This window comes from Mangifera indica, chromosome 19, assembly GCF_011075055.1.
Source record: "Mangifera indica cultivar Alphonso chromosome 19, CATAS_Mindica_2.1, whole genome shotgun sequence".
Taxonomy (NCBI): Eukaryota; Viridiplantae; Streptophyta; class Magnoliopsida; order Sapindales; family Anacardiaceae; genus Mangifera; species Mangifera indica.
In genome coordinates this window covers 4230218-4253737 of record NC_058155.1, presented here as the reverse complement: position 1 = coordinate 4253737, position 23520 = coordinate 4230218, and the positions used below count along the sequence as shown (strand labels likewise).

The 23520-nt window shown below is 30.1% G+C and overlaps 2 protein-coding genes across 2 annotated transcripts; both read left to right on the top strand.

Moving 5' to 3' along the window:
* Positions 1 to 738: 738 nt before the first annotated feature.
* Positions 739 to 5758, top strand: LOC123202776 (ABC transporter G family member 25-like). Its single transcript, XM_044618895.1, has 3 exons — positions 739 to 940; positions 1077 to 1917; positions 4513 to 5758. The coding sequence occupies exons 1-3, from the start codon at positions 806 to 808 to the stop codon at positions 5544 to 5546; spliced, it is 2010 nt and encodes a 669-aa protein (XP_044474830.1). The 5' UTR covers positions 739 to 805; the 3' UTR covers positions 5547 to 5758.
* Positions 5759 to 15915: 10157 nt separating this feature from the next.
* On the top strand, positions 15916 to 16965 carry LOC123203601. Its single transcript, XM_044620038.1, has 2 exons — positions 15916 to 16711; positions 16743 to 16965. The coding sequence occupies exon 1, from the start codon at positions 16052 to 16054 to the stop codon at positions 16667 to 16669; it is 618 nt and encodes a 205-aa protein (XP_044475973.1). The 5' UTR covers positions 15916 to 16051; the 3' UTR covers positions 16670 to 16711; positions 16743 to 16965.
* The last annotated feature ends 6555 nt before the right edge of the window (positions 16966 to 23520 follow it).

The window sequence follows — 23520 nt, the reverse complement described above, 5'->3', positions numbered from 1 at the left end:
TCATTTTTATTTAATATCAATTACTACGAGTTCGTTCAGAAAGAAGAAATTTGTATTTTTGAATTCGAATCGAAAAAAATTAATTCGTGAAAACAACATTGAAAATAATATGTTATGAATAAATCGATATATTGAAATACCTTAGAATGTTAATAATAAAAAAATTACTTAAAAATCTAAAAAACAGATTTGAATTTTAAAAATTATACGTTCAAATAGCTTATTTCCCAAATTAAAAGTATTTTTACTTAAACCTTAGAGATTTAGACAATTTTATTTAACACCCTATAATTTTAGACATTTATTATAATTTTCCTATATTTCACATTATATATTATCAATTACATTACAGGTTTGAAAGATACTAAATAGTTCTATGAAACATCGAAAATATTCATGCATTTAAAATTGAACGATATGATTTTATGTTTGAATAAGGTCCTCTATCCACTGTACACACATTCATGCATGTACATTTGTATATGTATAATTTATGTTATGTCTCTCTGTCTTTCTTTCTTAAGAAAGAGGGAGACAGAAATTAAAAGAGAAAAAGTTACGGAAAGATGAACGGCGTTCAACAAAGCACTTTCCATGAACCCTCCTTCAGAAGCTGCCAAGTGTCACTCCCTACTGCCACGTACCTCTTTTTGCTGTGGGCATTTTCCTTTGACGTGGCAGCCACTCTCCACCAATTCCCCCTAAATAAATACCCCTTCATCTTCTCTACTTTTGGTCTCTCTTCATTCAATTAACCACCATCATTTTCTCTTCGTTATTTTCCCTTCACTTTTTCCTCCATAAAATGCCTAGCTTAGCCGCTGTTGAGCCTCCCTTCGGAGATTCAACCGACCGCCACGATCAACCCTCCCGTCATCCTCGGGATTCGCGTGACCAGCTTCCTTCTTTAATGTCTTCTTGTCATCCCATCACTCTCAAGGTAGACTTTTTTTTAATGTGTTTCAATAACCAAGTCAACAGGGAAACGGCTTGAATCGACGGTGCTTTTGATAGTTTTTAAAAGTACTGGGTTTGAAAGGAAATAACTAAACTTGACGAATTTTTTTATCATGCAGTTTGTCGATATTTCTTACCGGCTAAAGATGGAGAACAAAACGAAAGGGAGCAGCATCAGACGCATGATTAACCATGGACTTACAACGCCTAATCAAAGATCGACGACTAATCTTCAAGAGAGAACAATTTTAAACGGAATCACAGGCATGGTTTCCCCCGGTGAAATCTTGGCCGTCCTTGGCCCATCCGGGAGTGGAAAATCAACGCTTCTGAATGTACTTGCAGGGAGACTCCAAGGACAAGGCTTCACCGGAACAATCCTTGCCAACAACAAAAAACCAAATAAACACATATCAAAACTCACCGGATTTGTCACCCAAGACGACGTCCTTTACCCCCATCTCACAGTCCGCGAAACCCTAATCTTCTGCTCCCTACTCCGCCTCCCAAACACACTAACAAAAGAGGAAAAAACTTCAAACGCTGAGTCAGTCATCACCGAGTTAGGCTTAACGAAATGCCAAAACACGATAATCGGAAACAGTTTTATTCGAGGCGTGTCTGGCGGAGAACGAAAGCGAGTAAGTATAGCTCACGAGATGTTAATAAACCCTAGCCTGCTGATTGTCGACGAACCTACGTCGGGCTTGGACGCGACGGCTGCTTATCGACTGGTATTGACGTTGGAGTCGCTGGCGCAGAGAGGAAAAACTATAATAACCTCTATGCATCAACCGTCGAGCCGAGTTTTTCAGATGTTTAACTCTGTGATGTTGCTGAGCGAGGGGAGGTGTTTGTATTTTGGTAAAGCCAGAGACGCCATGGGATATTTTGCTTCGGTTGGATTCTCGCCGTCTTTCCCCATGAATCCCGCTGATTTTCTCCTTGATCTCGCTAATGGTACGTAAGCTTTAACAATTTGATTCCTTTTCCTCTTCGTTAATCGTTATAGTTTTAATTCATCCCTTTAGGGACTAAAATGAAATTTTTTAAACCTTATGAGCACTAAATTTTCTGGGCCAGACTTCACTATACATTTGTGCCCCATTCATGCTGCACAATTAGTATCATCATCTTTTATCTATTTCATATTTTATTTTTTTAACCTATAGTTTTATTATTATGAAATTCGTTACCATTATAAGCTTCTTTTGACATTATCTACCAGATAAAAATCATATTACTGTTTTAATAACATGTGATATTTGACTTTTTTAGAATCTTCTGAGTTCTTTTATGGTTTTATTGGAAAATTATGCTTGTTCTTGTACACGTGTCTTATTTTCTTTTCCATTATAGTATGAGACATGAGTTTCTGTTCAGAATATTTCGAATATCTTTAGGCTTTTGACCACACTTAGATCTATATATAAAATAAAATAATTTATTTATTATGTATAATCATATCCTTTTCTACAGGAATTTACAATATATGATCTTAATTATGGGCCACATGGATCATATCAATTAAACTTGTGAAATATCATAATAATAAGCTATTGACCAGAACAAACTGAATTAAATGTTTGGACAACTTAGTTGACTTACTTACATTTTGTTACCCATAAGTCGTGGAACTCTTTATCCTGAACAATTAATGTCCTCACATTTATAACATAAAGTCTTTCTGCATTTTCGGCGGATGCCATGCATGCTTAGTTAATTTAGTTCTTATTTTAATTTTTTGAGATTATTAGATCGGAATCAATTAGATTTAAAATAATAATTTTCAAGTGGGTAGTGACAAATAGATAATTTAATATTTATGTTTCACCCCTTAAGGAAGAAACCAATTTGACAACCTTGATTTGATTCAACAATTATAATGACGTGGAAAAATCTTTGAATAGGAATAATTTGGTAGGGTATGTATAATTAATTAATCAAAATAATTCAAAATGCAACTGTGTAGTTTGTAGATGAAGTGCATATCGAGTGGGTGGATCTCTGGACTCTTGTTTAAACAAACTTTAATTAAGATTAAAAGAATCAAAAACAGAAAGATTAACTTTGTTCTTAATTATTTAATTATCTTCTTAAATCTATTCTTGGTCAGCATGATTATTCTAATTAATTTGAATCTTAAGTTTAATGACTAGTGACGACATTGATAGCGTGAGAAAGCATCTTTTGTTTGTTACATAAATATATAATTTAGAGTAAGAGCATTTGGGAAGTGACACGTCGCATCCCTGTCTCTCGATAATGGTTGCCACTAGTTACTTGTTCTCCCTTTATATATATTTATATTATATAGTATTATATTTATATATAATTAACATATATATTATGTTCTTGTACAGCCTGTCTATATATATAAGATATGATTATGCCACATGCCTTATTAAAGATTAATTAGTTTTATATGTGTTCTTTTGTTTCTCAGATTATTTTCTTGATTTTGGTCTATAAACCTGTCCCGCATTCATCATGAATCCAAATCTGAAAGATCTTTCCTCGCTTTCTCCCTTTTTCCTTTCACTTTCAATGTTGAAGAAGAGCACCATTTGTAGAGAAGCCATTGATTCATCTTCATCTTTTTTTCCCATATTAAGAGTCCCATATTAAGAGTCGTAAAGTGTTCTTCTTCTTCTCTTCTTCTTTGTGGTTTAAAAAATTCAAAGAAGAAATAGTAATTAAAATTATAAAGTAAGTGGTACCAAAATAGATAGTGGTAGCTTCCACCAAAGGCTTTAGTGGACCACCAACATCGGTCAGCTTTTTTTTTCTTTCATATTCATTCGATATCCCTATTCTCTTTGCTACTCATTAATATCTGTCTGTAAATGACACTAACTTCGACTTTTAAACATTTTCTTAATCAGCCTTTTTATAATCTAACAGACATCCAATTCAATTCACAAACAAACCCCATTATTCCCCTTTGGACCAATAGCTTATTCACTTTAGGGTTTGAATCAATTTATTTTTTGGTATTATTATTTTATTAATATAATTAGAATTATTATTGGTTTGATCTTTGCTTTTTGCTGCAAATTAAAGCAACTCCACTAAGAATGCCTTGTCAATGTATTGCCTTTTCTCTTTTCAACTTTTAGTTACGTGTGTGTTTAATGAGATTCTCAATGTAATCTTTCTTCCATTAATCCACTAAATAAATTCATTCTGATACGTGTTTTATAAAAAATCTCTATCTTATTTATTCATGCTTTTGAGTTGTTAATTTCCTAATTAAGATTCCTTATTAGTTGCGTCTTCCATTTTATTTCTCCTCCTCGTGTTTCTTCTTTTTAGACCTTAACACTAATGGTATTAAATTAAATTACATATGTTTCATTGACAAATCCTCCCTCCTTTAAATTTTAGATCGACATTTGTAAAGGTTCAGTAGACATTAGAATTATATGGGTCATATTCGCAAAGACCCCAATGTCTTATCGTCATTTGCATTTTTTTACATTTGATTGGAATTGATGTTAATCAAATCATTAAATGTCTAATCAGTTAACTTTAATTCTTTGGATTTTTTCTCAGGTGTGTCTCATTCTGATGGAGCAAGCGAAAGAGATAAGCCAAATGTAAAGCTCTCTCTGGTTAATTCCTACAACAATTTATTGGCTCCAAAAGTGAAAGCTCTATGTATGGAAGCAGCAAATATTCAATCAAAAGAGGCAAATTTTATATGCCATTCTTCCTCGAGGGAACATCGGAATAATAATTACACATTCGGAGTTTCCACATGGTTGAATCAATTCACCATTCTCCTCCAGAGAAGCCTGAAAGAACGAAAACATGAATCTTTCGACGCCTTAAGAGTCTTCCAAGTGATTTCAGCTTCATTATTAGCCGGATTGATGTGGTGGCACTCTGACAACCGAGACATTCAAGATCGCCTCGGACTCTTCTTCTTCATTTCGATCTTCTGGGGAGTTTTGCCTTCGTTTAATTCAGTTTTCGCCTTCCCTCAAGACCGCGCAATATTTTTGAAAGAGAGAATGTCTGGTATGTACACTCTTTCGTCGTATTTCATGTCGCGAATCATCGGCGACTTGCCAATGGACCTCATTCTCCCCACAGTTTTCCTCATAGTGACCTACTGGATGACCGGATTAAAGCCCGAATTCGGAGCTTTTCTGCTAACCCTTTTGGTGCTTCTCGGCTATGTGCTCGTCTCTCAGGGGCTTGGCCTCGCTTTAGGGGCAATTATAATGGACGCAAAGCAGGCGTCAACCATTGTCACTGTCACAATGCTAGCGTTTGTTCTGACAGGTGGGTATTATGTGCATAAAATGCCGTCGTGCATGGCGTGGATTAAGTACATTTCGACCACGTATTACACTTACAGGCTGCTGATCGACGTTCAATATGGCAACGGCGGGAAAATCTCAGCTCAATTGGGGTGCTCGTTACGCCATGGATCAATAGGCGGAGACATGGAAAATGCGAATTGTAAGTTTGTTGAAGAGGATATTGTGGGGCAAATTAGCCCTGCGGTGAGCGTTGGAGTGTTGTTTTTTATGTTCGTGGGATATAGATTACTGGCTTACCTTGCCTTGAGGAGACTTTGATTAATTGAAGCAACTTTCTGAAGATGGCGATTGGAGAAATTTGTTGATGATGATGAGATCGCTGTTGAAGAGGGGTTGATTTAGATTCACACTAACTCATGTAATTTAAGCCATTCTAAGATGGTTTAATTCCGAGAGTAAATGTAAAATAAACAAGTTCTCTATTGTTTTACACGCAAATTAATGCCAACAATAGTATGCTTCATTTCCTTAATTTTTTTTTAAATATATTTATAAGGGCCCAAAGATTTATTCCCATCGCGACTCACAATTGCCTATTTTAAAAAATCTAAAATATCACCTATGAATTAATTTATGTTATGATTTTCAATTAAATTTAAATTTAAAATTATTATTTTAATAATATTATTTAAAAAATATATAATTCATTATATTTTTCTTTCTAAATTTTAAAAATTAATAATTTTATCTTTGTCTAAATTTTTTTTAATTTTGAAAATCACATTTTCCTTATATAAAGTTTTCATCTTTTTTCTATTTGCAATCACCCCCTAAAACTTTTATAAACTTTAGTTTTACCCCTTCTTGAACTTCAATTTCCAATATTCTCTCTGTCTGTCTCTGATCTCCTTCTTTGCCTGTGCCAAACAAACATCAGTCTTGTCTTAATATAACTTGATTTAGTTTCAAATCGTGTTAAGTTTATCTAAATGAAATTTTGTGTAAAAAACCTCAATCCTACTCTAATTTTTTTTATATCGTATCATGTCAAATTAAATAATCGTAGTGAAAATTGTCAGTTTTTAAAATTTATCTCTAATAGAATCAATTGCATTTTTACCATTTCTTCTAATTCATGATAAAGAAACCTTAAACAGAGTTTATGCATTTCAATAGATTAGGTTCTTAACATAGTCAAAAACAAAATAAAATGTCCACTTTGAGCTAAATCCATGGACAGATAACAGAAAAGAAAACAAGCAAATACTATGGACGTGATGGGTAATTAAAGGATATAATTATAATTAAAGTTATTAAAAAATACTATTGCATTCGGCACCTCTACTAATTATTTTTAAAGCCCGTAATTAAAAATGAACTTCGAATTAGTAAAAATGGCCGAAGGACTTATTCTCACCCAAGGTTCATTACATTCTCAAATTGATACCTATTAACAATTAAAAATTGAAATACTCATCTCTGGATAAATTAGCAAAATTAGTTAAATTTTTAAGATAAAATCATTATTTCACTAGTAATATATTAAAAATAATATAATATTTTCCATTTTCCTTCTACGTCTACAAAATTAACAATTTTTCTTAAGATTAAATGTTAAAATATTACATTTCCCCTTAGAGTTTTTTTCTTTTTTCTCTCTCTTTCTCGATGCCATCACTGACCCACTTTTATATCCCTTACATTTTCTGGCACTGTCACTGGCCGACTTCTATATCCCTCCCCTTTTTTGACACCGTGTCCGAATGAAGAATGTTGTCTATGAACCTTGGGTGAGAATAAGTCTTTTAGCCACTAAAAATTAAACGTCCAAAACAAAAATGAATATCATCGACAAATATACATTTAAAAAAAAAGCTTTCAGGTTATATACAATATTTTAAGTGATGGATGAAGAAATAAAATTAAAAATATTTCGCCCTTCAGGTTTTAGAATCAATTTCAGAATCTACAGGTTAAAGTCTTATTATACTAAACTGTTAAGGATAGTTTTGAATGTATCTGGTAGAACTGAAGTGGGATGACGAGTAAATGCCCTACTTGCAATTCTTTTGGGTGACATTGTTACTTTTCAAAACATCAAGGTAAATTACTATCTTGAACATATGGGTTGAATCGGTTATTTTTGTCCTAGTCGGAAGGGGTTGAAAGATTAATACTCCTGCAGAACCACATGTTACCCTTCGCCTCTGGCCCAAATGAGAATGATGGGCCAAGAGCCTGTGAAATTTTGGACCATTAATGAACTCCGCTCTACCTTTGTTTCTTCCATAAATAAGGTTTTGTAAGTGAATTTTCAATTACAAAATTTACCCAATTTTCTTTTATAAATTGAATACAATTTTTTTATATGAGCGGAAAGAACAAATGAACAATTTTAAATACTACAGATAACTTAATATTCTGAAAGAAAAAATTTCTTTAAATTTATTATTTAGTTTCAACAAACCGAAAAACTAAAAAATATAATTTTTTGATAATGAGGAATCCCATCTGAGCTAGACTCAGACGATTCCTTTAGGACTGGACCAATCACACTGAACGTATAAAATTATGAGTTTAATATTTGGTCCTATAATCATTGGCCCAGATAAATTAAGAATTTTTATACATAAAATTTTATTTTTTATCACTCAAATTATCCCTTATGAGATTAAAAACTAAAATAATCGTTTCCTAAAAATATTTGGTGTAAAAAATTTTGTTGATGTCCATTTAGCAATTGATAAAGACATTAAACATGTAAATGGTCAAGGATATATGAATTATTCTGGAGAATAAGTTAAAAAAAGAAAAAATTGAAATCTTAATGTTCAAATTTGAAAAAAAACAACTTAATTAAAATCTCTAGTAAACAAAGAATTAAAAAGAATTATGCTATAAGATTAGAATGCATCGTCTAGAATTATTTAACATTTTTAAAAAAGGTATAAAATAAATATTCTGTCCATCTCAAAATTAAGAATTAATTGAAGGCCAATGAACAATTTTCCACCCAAGGTTTGATGAAATGACAAATTTTTGTCTTTAAATTTGAAAAAAACCAGTTTTTTACAGTCTATTAAGGTCAACCGTTAGTTTTAATGACCAAAATGTATTTATGTTATTTTGTTTAAATATCATGATATGAAGTGAAAGTGGAGTTGTAAGTGTCATTTTTTAAAATTTACTAGGGGCAAATAAATATTTCCTCTATCTTGTTTTAGAAATTATCATATTTTTCCATATATTTTTAAAAATAGAATTTATAAAAAGCCTTAAAAATTTTCATTATGAACCATAAAATTTTTAAAAATTATAATTTACCCAAAACATATGACATTTACACCCTTATTTATACTTGTACTAGTATTTTTTTATTCTTAATTGAAATTAAAATATATTAGGGTATACAAATTATTTAATAAAATTTTGGGGGAATAACATTGTATAGTTAGAGAACTTTTTTGCCTTTTCAATATTTTTATAAAAAATTTAACAAATTTAACTTATGGATTGGAAATTGGCTTCAAGATTAAAGAGTGGGAATATGTCATTTCATCAAACCTTAGGTGGAAACAGTCGTTCAGTTTTAATTGAATTTGCAAAAAATCAAAAGACTATTTTCCACCCAAGGTTTGCTGAAATGATTATCTCACCCTATTATCCAATTCTATTAGTGTCTTTTGTTAGTTTTCAAAATAAATTACCGATTTACCATTTTCTAATGTAATGACAAAAGCACCCCTATAAATTAAAATACATTTAAATTATATATTCATACTTTGTTTATTTGAATGTGCAAAATTACCCTTTATATAAAAATGAAAATTTAATCATTATAATTAATGTTAATTTATCAATTTAATTTACCAATTTACTACAATTTATCAATATAATTAATCCACGACACATATTTCATTAAACATATAACATCCCTTTTCAGATACATACCCTTAATTGGAATAAGTATCTGAAGAGGTGTGTTAACTAAAATTTTCCCCAAACACACGATGCAATAAATAATAACGTAGTAAATAATTCACTTTCATAATCCCCAAAAGTATCATAAAATATAATATCAATCTCATTGTTTGAAATCCAATATCAAAAAATTGAGTACACCAATATCACAAATAAATTTAGATACATCAATATGAACCATCATGCCAAATAACCAAAATGCCCATGCCTCATGCGTTGTCTCGAGCTAACCGTTGGCTCATCGCTATCACCCTGTTACTTTATAATCTTACTTGCAAAACCACAAAGGAAAACAGTGAGTGAAACACACTTAGTAAGTAGGTAACCCTACGATACCCAATGTATTAATACACATCACAGTTAATCCCAATCTCATATGTGTCTTTTGATCAATTTTCTTGTGATATCATGATTCTTTCTCTAGCATCCCCAATGCCCATATGCATAATCTCGGGATCCGGCATCTAATCCTTAATGACGGTGTCATCTCAGATGATTAAAGCCAAATGATGTACGTCAACATTCAGACGCCTGGTGAAACATGAGACATCTTAAATGTCAATTCTGATCAAGCTTCAGGTTATGGATACCATATCATAAAAGTAAAGAGACCTCAGACCTGCCTTGTTATTGCACATGCATCTTAGATGCTAAGACGCCCAACGTCAATGCATGCATTAGTATCCCAAATGCTAAAGTGTCTTACACCGATATATAATCATATTAAGGTATTAAAGTCACATAGACTAGCCTTGATACTTTCACTGTCACACTACACACAACTCAGTGGCTTGATCACACTGCACATAGCTTGATAATATGTCACACTACTCATAGCTTGATGATATTGTTAGAATATGCCCTAAAAACCAATCGCTTTGTTGGTTTCAAGGGTTGTATATCTTGTATATACATTATTAATAAAAGAAGAGTTATGTCATACTTCACATGTTTTCTGTGTCACTTTTATATCTATGTTGTAGTAATATATTACATCCATATTAGCTACATACATGTGACATGTGAAAGGTCCCGATGAATTTTAATAAACATCATCAAATCGTTTCCTGCATAGGTAATCTGTTTGGGCAATAGTATTGCATAGTGGGTGTGTGCTATATCATCACAATATATCAGTGGATGATATTAGATATAGTGGATATATACATGGGTAAACAATAGAATCGTTTGATGATTAGAGAATTGATCAAAGGTTATTATATTATATTGTTTATCGAACGTGACTGCTGAACAATAATCACATGGGCATTAATATATAGTCAATGATACATCGTAAATCATACTAGTGTATAGATCCTTTGACTTAAGATATCACAATTGTGTTTCGTTCTGTAACGTATGGTTTATATGGTGTATACCATAAGGCTAATCATGTCTCGTTCAGAAGCCGTTTTGATCATATGTTGCTTGAGCGAGAAGACAAGTGATGATCATATAAGGATCTGTCAGCTCGACTGCTCCTGAGTTTCCATATGAATATCGAGAAATATGAAAATCTAAGACATTGACCAGTGTAGATAAAAGACCACATGAAGAGAGTTTTGATGTGACATGTTATGATGTATTACTTGATATTCGAAAAGATTAAATATTAGATTTTGATATTTCATAAATCCAAGTTTAATTGGGATGTAACGACGAAGGAATTGAATTACACGGTAAGTGTGAGTAAAAAAGGTTCATTTGACATTATATGAAGCGTGTACTTCATTGTGATGTAGGGGTCATGGGACATTAATAGATGACACCACATGATTAGTGGGAGCTTCGTTTTATAGCGAAAAACGAATTATATTGGTTAACGACAGTTTTGAGTTATATAGTGATATAATGAAACGTATCATTCGATATGGAGCCCACGACTATATCACTATGAACCTTGAAGGCCACACTCATATTTCAAGGAAGAAAATGATATTAAGAAACTGAAAATATTTATCTATGGTTGGTTAGCACTTTTTGAGGATAAAAATTGTGTTTTTTGAATAAAATTCGAAAAAAAGGTGAAATTATCATTTTGCACCTTTTAAATTATTTAGAAAGTTGCATGAATAATTTTAGGCACAAATTATTCAACATATGTCAAATTATGATTTACTTTTATTTATCAACCAATGGGAATTAGACATATGATTTAAACTTGATAAATATCAAGTTTTAGTTTAATAAAAGAGAGAGAAATGTAGAAAAATATTACATTTTCTCTTATTCTTCTTCTTTTGTCGGGAAAGCTTCCATTTTTCTTCCTTGAAGAGTGCAAGTCAAAGATCACTTATTTTAGTGATTCAAGCTTCCAAACTTCAAATCAAATTACAAGGTACAAAGTAGTTTATATATTTATATGTTTTATTTCTTGAAACAACATGTAAATTTTATATTACCATTGTTACATATGATGTGAATATGATCTAAAAATTTTAATTTTCTTGCCAAAATCCTATAGATATGTCACACTATATATAACTTAGTGACAAGTCATAAGATCATAGTACATCATTTTCAGTTTTCAACTCAAAATCACTTTGGTCGGGGTTCGTGTCATTGTTCATATAGTTAGAGACCTAAATTTCCTTTATGCCATCTTCTATATAGTCTGATACATTTATCCAATATTAATCTTATATTGCCTTCGTTAAGGCCTTAATTCATATTTTTCTTTCTTTCTTTATAAGGGTAGTTATTTCCAAACCCAAATACTCACATCGGAACTTTATGTACTTCACATATCTTTTTATCCAATTTTTCCTAAAAGTACTTAGGGGTGTGTTACTCATTCACATGGGCATGCAAACTAGACACATAGAGGGTGTATACTTTGGGCAAGACACATGGTCGTGTGTCTCATACGATATAGGCATGTGTCTATTCCCATTTCCACACTCACATGACTTCAATTAACATGGGAAGAATTTTCCTAAAAGCATATGGGTCCATGTCATAACTTTTCCAGAATTTAGAACTTTGTGTTTTTGCATTTTCTAGACTACCAAACACTGCCATCACCCTTTGAAAAAGTCATATCTCATGGCCAAAATCTTACTACACATTCCAACTTCACAATATATCAACAAACCATTGATTCAAACATAATTAACATGGCATAACACTGATTCAAAAAACACATCCAATTACTCAATCCACATAGCCAAGTTAATCCTTAACTCATACAGTCAAAACCATACTAAAATACCATAGTTCATGCAACAAGATCAAACATTCCTCAAGACGAATTAGCAAATAGGGATTTCTATTCTGTCATTATCCCCACCATAAAAATATAACAAGAAGATAGTCAAATTACAACTAATATTCATTCCTTCTAAACCGAGTATATACATACGTGAAGATATATGAATCAACTAAGTAATAATAGTTCCAAAACATAAAATCAATTACTACATCAACTCATTAATATCAAAATATGTAAATAATTTAGATACAACCACAATTACATATAACATATCCATTCATAACAGTATCGAAAGTTTCAAATTATACAAGGGAAGATCACTTACTTACCTTTCCTCTGACACCCAATAGCTCATCTCGTGGCTAAGATTAATCCCAAAAAGCTTCCTTTTGCATCTTTAAGCCTTAAAGACTCCAAAGTCCCTCTCATCTTTTTATTCTCTACTGAATAATATGTGATTTCCCTCAACCAAATGTGTCCAAGTTCTTTTTATTTTTATTAAAAAATCATGACACATGGGCGTATAGTATTTACATATGGGTGTGTATGTCATTACACATTAATGGTATATTTCGACATCTTTGTGAAACACATCTTTATCCAAGATTCAAACCTCTTGACTATGCAAGTGCATGACACACGAGCGTGTGCCTACTTATATACAGACATGTATCATGGGCGTGCATGTCATCCATACTTAACCAATTATCATACATCAAACAGGAAAATATTATTTTGCCTTTGCTATCACATACATGGGCGTCTAGCCTTCCTACACAATTGTGCAAGCCCAAATCCACCTACACATGATTTATTAAGCACAATCAATCACAAGCAAACTCAAGAGACTAAAAATAAACTTGGATGAATTTGCAGGTATTACAAAGCATGCTTACATTATCACTTTCATCTTCCAATAAACATGCACACACAAGAACCCCATAATAGAGTATCTTTCTTTTATTATTTCTACACTTTATTAATTCATCTAAAAGTCTTTGTTAATCTAACAATCTATTAAAAAATTTGAAAAAAATATTAGATCTTAAATAATTAATATTAATAAATAAAATATGCAATACGATCTAAAGGAGAATTTCAAAATTTAGATTATTTTATTTGAAGATATTTTTTGTAATCCCACCCTCCACCTGTTAGCTTTACATTTATTCACATTAACAAATCTACACCGTCAATTTGTGATTATTAATTTTTTTTCATTAGTCCAATATTGAATAATATGTTATATTAAATATGTTTCATTTTTACATTTTAGAATGACACACATAGTTTTCATTTTATGTGTTCCCACTTACCATGTCTTAATTGTTGTCTATGACTTGCAAGTGTATAAGTCAACCAAGTAATATAGAAAGATGTCGTTTTAACATAAATTAATTATCAAGTACTAATTCGTTTTGTAATTAGGATTATCAAAATAAATAAAAGGCTAATAAAGGAGAAATGAATTAAGATGTAACTAACTAGTCAAATAAATGAAAAGATGTAAACATCCAACAAATAAAGAAGTAAAATATCAATATAAAGAAGTCTAGGGTTTAAGATTTCAATATTAATTAGATGTGAGAGCTAACCTACTTTTGTTGTATAATGTTAATCAAAATCCATTAATTTCTATGATAATCAATTTACCTACAAAAAATTTTATATTTATCTCTGAATAAAACTCTAAGTTTCGTAGAGACATGAAGTAATTATATATGTATTTTTTAATATAACACATCAATCTACAAACAAGCAAGGTTTTATGTCTTAACACTAAATAGGAGATTAAAAACTCAATTACTAAATAAAATATTCATTATCATTGATCATAAATCAAGGCTGATTACATAATTTTTGAGAATTTATAGATTTATCATAAATACTAGAAAAAAGGTTTAGCTACTTATAACAATCATGTTGAAACTACAACACATAGTTAAAGAAAGAGTCATTTTAAATCAATTAAAAAAAATAGAGAAAGATAAGAAATACTTTTAATTCTTTAAATCTCGATTCTCTTGACTTTTTCTTTTTTGATATTTAATCTTTAATCTTCAATCTTTTCCTTATTTCTTAAAGTTTTCTCTAACTTAAAATTCTTTAACTGTTGTATTTTGATGATAGGTGATTAGAAAAAACATATTTTCCTTTACATAGTGTGCCACTCAGTCTTCTAATTCCATTTTCTTCTTTTCTTTTCCCCCAGTAATTATGGGCACGATTATGACTATAATATTGCCCATAATTGATTGTCTTCTTTCATGAAATCTTCCTTTTTGCTTCTAATTTTGTTTTGAAAAGGCTCAAATTTCTTGGAAACATCTAAAGCATGATTCAAAGTGCAGAAACAAAATCACACTGCAAAAATTAATAAAATTTAAAAAGTTCAACAAAATAAAACAAAATTCACTTTAAAAAAATACTATTGTAAACTCTATTTGTGTGTATTTTATACACACATAATTAATGCACAAATTTCTCATTTTTAGAAAACAATTATTTTTGGTCCAACACAATTATTAACGTAATATTTTCTAATTTTAAATCATTTTAAGATTGAATTTTTGAATACTAAGTACTATAACTATTGTATCTCTATGTCTAACGGATTTCATTAACGAAAACATTTCAAGGGGGTATTTGGCTTTTTCAAACTTAATGGATGGAAATTTGTCATTTTAACAAACCTTGTGCAGAAAATACTTTTTTGGCCGTCACAAAACATACATTCGAGAACAATGATGCAATGAAGTGAATGCATGAAAGTATTTGACCTTTGAAAGCAAGTGCAACATTGAGCATAATTCTTCGGTAACTAATTGAAACTACAAGGCAATATTGTGATTATTACAATTCATAAAACATTTAGTATAACTTTTCAAATGAAAAAAAAAAAATTGTTTCATTTTGATTTTTGATCCTATAAAGTTGATTACCTAACGTGCATAAATGAAAGGCCTCCACAGCCGAAATAATTAAAATTGCAAACAAGAGCTATCGCTTTGACCAATGATGGGTTGAAACCATTAATTATATTAATAATTTTATAATCTATATAAATGTGATCAATTGACTGCATAACCAACTTCTTCTTGTAACTCTGGTCCCAAACCCTAAAAGCTAATTTATTAAATGTTTCCATGTAACTCTGGTCCAACTTCTTCTTGAAACACTACTCTTAATAAACTATTAAACACTTCATTCAAATAATTAATATATAATTGCAAAAATTACTTAGGAAAAGAAAGATATAGCATATTGGTTTTTACTAGAACTCCAAGTTACTATGGAGTAAAAATTTGTTACTTGGTAAAACCAGATTCAGAACCAAGTTCTACTCCAGTGCTGAGTCAGCCTCACCCCTCGACTCCATGTGAATCCGATGTTCCCCCAACAACTCCCTACTGCATCCATCATCCATTCAAACATGGCCTTCCCAATTATCACCACCACCAGTTTGTTCATTCCCATTTTACCCTCCCCCTTCTCATTCCCTTTTTATGTCACAAAAATAATCAGCTTCGGGCTTCACTTCTACCTCTTTTGTATAAATAGAAACATTCAAGACAAACAACAATAATTGAAGTATTTTCTTCTCTCTTCTTCTTCTAAAAAGTCTTAAGGTATGAAATCCTCGACTAGTAGTAGCGCTCGTGCCCAAATAGTAGCCAAAAACCCTCCTTCCTGCAGACGAACGCCTTCATTTTCGTCTTCATCTTCATTTTCCTCCTGTTCGTCGTATTATACAGAGGATTCTCCCCTGGGTTCCGCCGCCCCGCTTAGATTTTCTGGTGTGCCATTTTCTTGGGAACACTTGCCAGGAATTCCCAAAACAAATAATAACAATAACAACAACAACGACCACAATAGCTTCCACAAGAAGGAATCTTTCTTGAAACAACTCCCTCTACCTCCTCCAGTCAGAACCCCAAACCTGAAAAAGTTGCAATTCGACGCTGATGTCAGATTCAAGAAGAAAGTCAACTCCAATGGCGATCACAGCTTCGGAAAGGATCCGTTTGTAGCTGCATTGGTTGAATGTTCGAAGGCCGACAACGATAAAGAAGACGACGACGTATTGACGAGCAGTAAGTTGTTGCGGAGAAGTATAAGTGGCAAGTTCGGATTTGTAAGTCTTTACACTTCTTGTAAAAGAACTTGTGCGGTTTCAGAATCTGTAGTTTATCTTCCGAGGTCTAGCCGAACATCTTATGATCTAATTCATCACCGCCGTTCACACTGAACTGAATTGAATTTCAGCCGTTGATCATCAGTACTACTTCTGGTAACTCATTGGAGGCCGGTGATGAATTCTGGAAAAATTATTATATTTCAGTTTTTTTTTAAATTTATTTAAGGATGTCCCAGTTCTGAAATTTATATTGTAATATGTTAATATTAATTTTGATATTATAATTAATTAAGAGTTTGATGTTGCTAGTTTGCTGTATTTCATGTGATGTTAATGAAGGCATTACCCATGTGGGAGAAAAATTTAAAAATTTTTACATTATAATCTTTCTTTTTTTTTAGTGGGAATATGAGGGTTGTTGAGCTAGCACTGTTGATGTTTGACTAGATTTTGACTCTATTTTCAACTCATTTCTGATTAGAAAATTGTAATTTGTTTACTGATAATAAGATTAGGGTTTGTTTTTTCTTATGGTGCCTTCCAAGAGACTTCGATACTGTTTTTTATTATTAAAATAATGGGATCACAAACCCATTTGGGATATTTTAAAGTCTTGAATTAATAAATATAAGATACCATAAGATATTGGATGAATTCAAAGAATTTATTAATTAGTTAGAGAAATTGGATTAGTTAATTTAATTGATCTTTGACCTTTCTTGATATTTTATGTGTTGATCTTGAAGTGCACACTTCTAAACAAGTTTCTTTACAATATTTATTACTTCTTAAGTGTTAATCTAATGTTTTTCTAAAGCATTATATATCCCTGACTTGGAGGGATTTTTCATTGATATTTTGAAGAATTTTTTTTTATAATTTTAATATAGATATAACACATTAAAGTTAATTAATTTTTTCTTTTAACTTTCAGGGTCAACTGAAGAAACTTGTATGTTTACTTGCTTTATAAATTTTCTTTTAAACCAGTGGAATTAGAGAACCAAGAACCTAGTAAAAACTTTTTCAGCTAAAGAGATTCCACTGGAGCTACAAAAAACTTAATTCAATTCATAAAAAAATTCTTCAGAGAACTTTATGATAAGAAACACAGAGAAATTGATAAGCATTTGCCCAATGGACGGACCTCATAATTGAGTTAGCAAAAGAGAAAACCCCACAAAGGAAGTGAAATATAAGCTAAAGTGCATGGATATTTTTATTTCTTCTTTGCCTAGTTTCAGTTGCCCAGTTCAGAAAGAAAAGAAGGCGATAATATTAGGAGCAACGGGTCCACCATCAATGGCTCAGCCACCAAGTTTTTTCAACTTTATGTGACTGAAATCAAATATTATCAGCTGTAAAGTATTAATGGCGAAAAATTAATTACAATCCTAAAATCATGGAAATTCAAAGTCATTATAATTATGAAGTTAGTTATTAGATTTGAGATTTTATTTGTTTGGTATAATTAGTCAAACGCTAATGTAAGCGGCTCAGCTCAAATGGAGTTCTAAAAAAAAAAATTTCAAAGGCATTATTAATATTTATGGCTGTTTATTTATTAATTTTATATAGAATATATAAGGAAGTGGGAAATCATACCATATTGCTGGATCTAATAATAAAAAATAATTCATATAATTGCCTTGCTGGATTTTATTTCAATAATTCATAAGCAAACGACAACGTATTTTAGGTCAAATTTTTCTATTTAAGGACATGAATTTTATAGTAAATTTTGTCTTCATGCAATATTATTTTATGAGCCCTACAGAACTTAGAGATAGAGATAGAGATAGATGCACATACTTTATAATAAAATTTAAATGTTGACACTGTTACGGGAGACACATTGAATTATATATGATAATGATATAAGATAAATTTTTAACAAATAATATGCGTATTTTTATCTATCGAAAATAAAAAATAAACATACCATAACTCGATATTTAAATAATTTTATATCATGAATATATACATGATTCTAACATATTACTATCAAAATATTCAAAGTTTCAAACTAAAGAATTATTATACTAGCAATATTATATGTACATATTTTAAATACATAAATAAGTATACATTTATGTGTATTATTACGTGATTAGGTGTTATTTTATCTTTAATTCAAAATCACTCAATCATTTGATGACACTCATAAGTATGAACTTATTTATGTACTAAAAAAAATACACATAATTTTATTGTTATTATATATATTATCAAAATATGTAGATACCCTTAAAACAATGAACAAAAAAGGCATGAAATCATGTATTTGCCTTTTAAACTTCTTAATTTTCTATATACTTAGTATATTTCTAATATTTGCTCACTCTATCCCCCCTTCTCCGCTTCAATCGAATTCAACAAATTAAATAAATAAAAAAACTGAAATAAAATAACATTTTAAAATAACTGAGAACTTTCTTTTTGTGTTTCCTTTGATATAATGTAAATATTGTAAAGTTTGGGGGACTGTGGAAGTGGGGGACAAAAGAGGCAGAATATCCGTATTGAAGATCGAAAACGATGATTTTTAACTTTAGCGGAATTCATTAATATAATATAGTTTTATTATAAACCACTTCTTGTTGCTCTGAATAATTAGATTCTTCAGCATCGTGCTTCTCACTTTTTCTCTTGGCTGTACATCGCTACATAATTGACTAATCACTAATGTATCGTTCTTTACACGGAAGACATTAATTAATGTTGTATTACACGACTTTCCATCTGGGGTCACGCAAAAAAAAAAAAAAAAAAAAAAAACGAAATTGAAACCAACATAGAAAGTATCTAGCTTTTTATTTCAATTCCTAATTAGAATTGAGCTATTACAAGTAGATTCAGATTTCAATTTTATAGAATTGAGATCTAAATATAAAAATATAGCTTTATATATATAAATAATCTATATAATTTTATATACGAATAATGATATATAATTATATAATTAAATAATTTTAAATTAAAAATAAAATAATATTTAATTATATAATAATATATTATTTATACATATATTTTTATTGAATATAAGATGGGTTCAAATTCAATTGATTTTCCTTCATGGATGGAAGGATTTAATATATCACAATGGATTAGTGACGTGAGAAGAAAGGATCTGATCAAAATCCTCCTCCTACGTAAGCTGATGTAGAAGTTGCCAAGCTTATTGTATGGAGAAAGGAAAGGGTAATAAATAGACTCAATTTTTTTTATATATGTAAAAATTTCTATCAAATAAATAAATTGAATTAGTGATTATTGACATAGGAATTGGTGTGAATGTTAGCCATTAGTTGGTGAACAACCTTTCAAAATTTTGGTCGGTTCATTTTAAGGTATCATGAGAGCCAATAGATGTAATCATGGACATTGCTAAGTTAAAATCCGAGAAAGCTGGACATTTGACAGAATTATGGATAATGTAATCAGAAATATGGTATATGTTCTAGCAAGAACCCAATGACGTAGGTTTCGATTCCTATTTTTATAGTTTCAATTCCATAAATTTACACATGGTATACAAATTTGTGTATAGTGCACATAATGCTACTCAAATTGCCTTCCTTGGCAGTCATAATACCTAGAGTCAAAATTTATGATAAACCATGTATATCCCTCAATATCTATGTAAAAGAGAAATATTATGTGTATTTATTTTTTATATATAATTTGTGTACTTAGATAATATATCATTACGTGATTGAATGCTGTTTTATCTTTAATTTAAAAAAAATCAATTATATAAAGATACATTATCTGTATATATGAATTGCATACAAAATGTGAGTATATATAGTTATATTATATTTTAGTTGAAATAAGTTGGACAATTTAGAGTCAATTAATTACCCCACCCAAGGTTTGGCTAAAGAACATGTTTCACCCATTGATGACATTAACCACATTTTTTCACCCTAAATTAAACTCATTCAAAAAATATATATGTAATGTTATAAGGGTAAAATAATGATTTTATAATCCAAAAATTTTTAAAAATAAAATATAATTATTTTGCAGTCTTACCTAAAACTTTAAAACATAATATTTTTACCCTGTAACAAGTTTGAAAACCTACAATTGAGCCCCTACAAAACTTTAGAAACCCTAACCCCTAGCTATTGACTAAATTATGAAAAGTTTTCTCCTTGTCTTCATTGTCTCTCATGCTTTGGTTGTCATCATCATCGTAATTGTTTATGCTCATCTCTAGTCGTCATCATCGTTTCTGCTTATCTCTTCCATTGGTGTTTTTGCTCACCGGTATCTTGTCATTATTATTTTGTCTTTTTATTATCTTCCATCTTTGTTCATTTTTTTCACATTAATGTCATCATTTCTATTCATTGTCATCATAGCTATTTTGGCTCGTTATTGTTTCCCATCGTTGTTAACACATAGGTGACTTGTGTTTGTGGGAAAGAATAGGGTGAGAGTGAATGAAAATGAGAAGATAAATGTTCAGATGCATGCAAATTTAATTTCTAACGGGGGTGTTTTAAAATTATTGTTAATTTGAGATAATATTATAATTTTGAAAATAAAATATTCACAGATAATGTAATAACTTCACTTGTTGATATTGTTTTAAAATATTTTTTGTTAACTGACTTTTATATCATCAAATGATGGAAAAATGTTTTTAGGGGCAAACCTTAGGTGGAAAAATCTAATTTACTCTACAGTTAATTTCATTATAATCACAAATCATAAAATCATCTATGAAACATGGAATTCAATAGTTTGGAAGTTGTAAAAACCTTTTTTTTTTTTTGGGAAATTATGCTTCAAAAGCAAGCTATATGTAACAATTACAATGCATTTTTTTTTTTTTTAATAAACTAAATGTGAGTCTTTGTCTCTAGGCATCGAGATTCATAAGCAAAATATATATTAGGAGCATCTACTTATCTCTTAAGAAACAATTTTGCTGACACCGATAATTATTTATTTGTATAAGCATCAATTTACCTGTAGATACTCTTAAATTATTATTATTATTATTATTATCTTCTAAATTTAGAAATAATAGATTAAAATGATTCGATGTTATTTGTTAATGGGACAACTAGCTGGCCATCTTCTTACATTTCCCCGTAATTGAAGTTTGAGAAGTGAACCACAAGCGTTAAGCCTACCATCATGGGCGAAACTACTAAAATTTTGGGAGTGAATTACACTTTCTCATCCAAAGTCAAACTCAGTTAATGAAATAACTATTTTATTCTAACTATTTTATTTTTTAAAATTATAATATAACTCTTAATTAACAAAAATTAAAATAAACATTTTAAATAATCAAATTATATAGGAACCCACTTATTTTTGTTTCCATTTACCTTCATCATCTTCTTTCTCTCTTCCTATATATAGATATGTTAATGATCTGTAATAATATGTTTAGTGGTAAACTGTAATTTTTAAAAATGACAAGCACATCCCCAAAGAATGGAATTCAATGTAACAAACTAAAGCTATAAATGTTATATTACAAACTATTAAGTCCACAATGTATTTTCGAAATACATGGGGTCTAAAAAGATTTCAAAAATTGATTTTTGAGTTTTAAAACCCTTTTAAGTGTTAAATTGTCAATTTTAAAATGGTTCAGGTTTTATTGTTGGGCAATTTTTTTTAAATTTTTTTAACAATAATGAATAATAAAATTACTAAGTTACATTTGTACAGTTAGTATTTTTTAAATATAGTTTGATTTTAGATAAGAAAGTGTTATTTATACCAGCTATAAGTGGAAAGTATTTTTAGGTCAAACTTTGGTAGGAAAAAAAGTTATTTACTCAAATTTTAGTGACGGAAATCTTGCCCAAGAAAGTTACCATATGTGTGTACTAGTTAATCTTTATTTATAAGAATTGAGATTCGGATTTTAACTTTGAAACTAAGTGTCTACTTCCCATAGCCTAATTAGAGAGCTAGAAGAACATATTGAACATTTATTCGGTGATAGAGATCATTCATTTGAATTGAATTTGAGGTGGATAGCCATATTTTTGGGACCCAAATTAAAAATCAATTTCTTGATAAACACATTTGTTTGTTTTCCTTTTAACAAATTCGTGGTTAACCAAACATTTCATGTGATGATTTAAGGCTTGGTTACCCTACAATAATTCGGTGGGTTGATAGCGAATTAAATAGTTGATTAGGGCAAATAACTAATGTGTACTATTCTTAATAAAGACTTTCATTTTTTTCAATAGGGGCGGATTTTTTTTTAAGTAATTCAAATCAAGGCATTACAAATGTGACAGAAATTTGAATTCAATTTTTTTTTAAATTCTAATATTTTATCAATTTTATTAATCTCTTATAAATAGAGGTGAATTTAATCCCAGCTAACGGTTTTGTCCTTATAATTATATTATTCTACAGTATATATGAATAGATCTTCACTTGACTACGTTTTCACTTTTTCCCTATGATTCAAGGGGTGTATAAATTGATTGGTAAAGATTATTAATCTTAAAAATATTGACTTTGATAAGGCTAATCCTCACATGTTATGATGTTAACAATAATATAAGTAGTAATTACATAATAAGCATGCAAATTAATAAAATGAAAGAGTAGTGGCTGCATCCAGAATGCAAATTGTCACTCATAAAATTATACAATAATATTATGCTTACATATTTTTCTAATTACCATATTGAGTTCAAAATTTTCTCACTTCATATTTTAGGTACCACCAAACTGTTGTGCTTTAATTTTTCTTGGATAGTCATATATTGTGGCCTTTGATAGTAACGTGAAACACATACTTACAATTTATTGAAGACGAATTAAAATAAAATGAGTCAACTTCCTCAACTAAACTGATAAGCATCGAACTTATTTATTAGAAAGGGATCTCTCATCAATGATAGTTATATTTCGTTTGATATTTACAAAACATATGCATTGTCGGCGCATGCATTGCATGACATTTA

Bases quoted from the DNA above. Each gene is read 5' to 3' on its own strand.
- LOC123202776 (XM_044618895.1), top strand. From the start codon at position 806: ATGCCTAGCTTAGCCGCTGTTGAGCCTCCCTTCGGAGATTCAACCGAC. The intron at 941-1,076 runs GTAGACTTTTTT...TTTATCATGCAG, and splicing joins GTCATCCCATCACTCTCAAG to TTTGTCGATATTTCTTACCG. The intron at 1,918-4,512 runs GTACGTAAGCTT...ATTTTTTCTCAG, and splicing joins TCTCCTTGATCTCGCTAATG to GTGTGTCTCATTCTGATGGA.
- LOC123203601 (XM_044620038.1), top strand. From the start codon at position 16,052: ATGAAATCCTCGACTAGTAGTAGCGCTCGTGCCCAAATAGTAGCCAAA.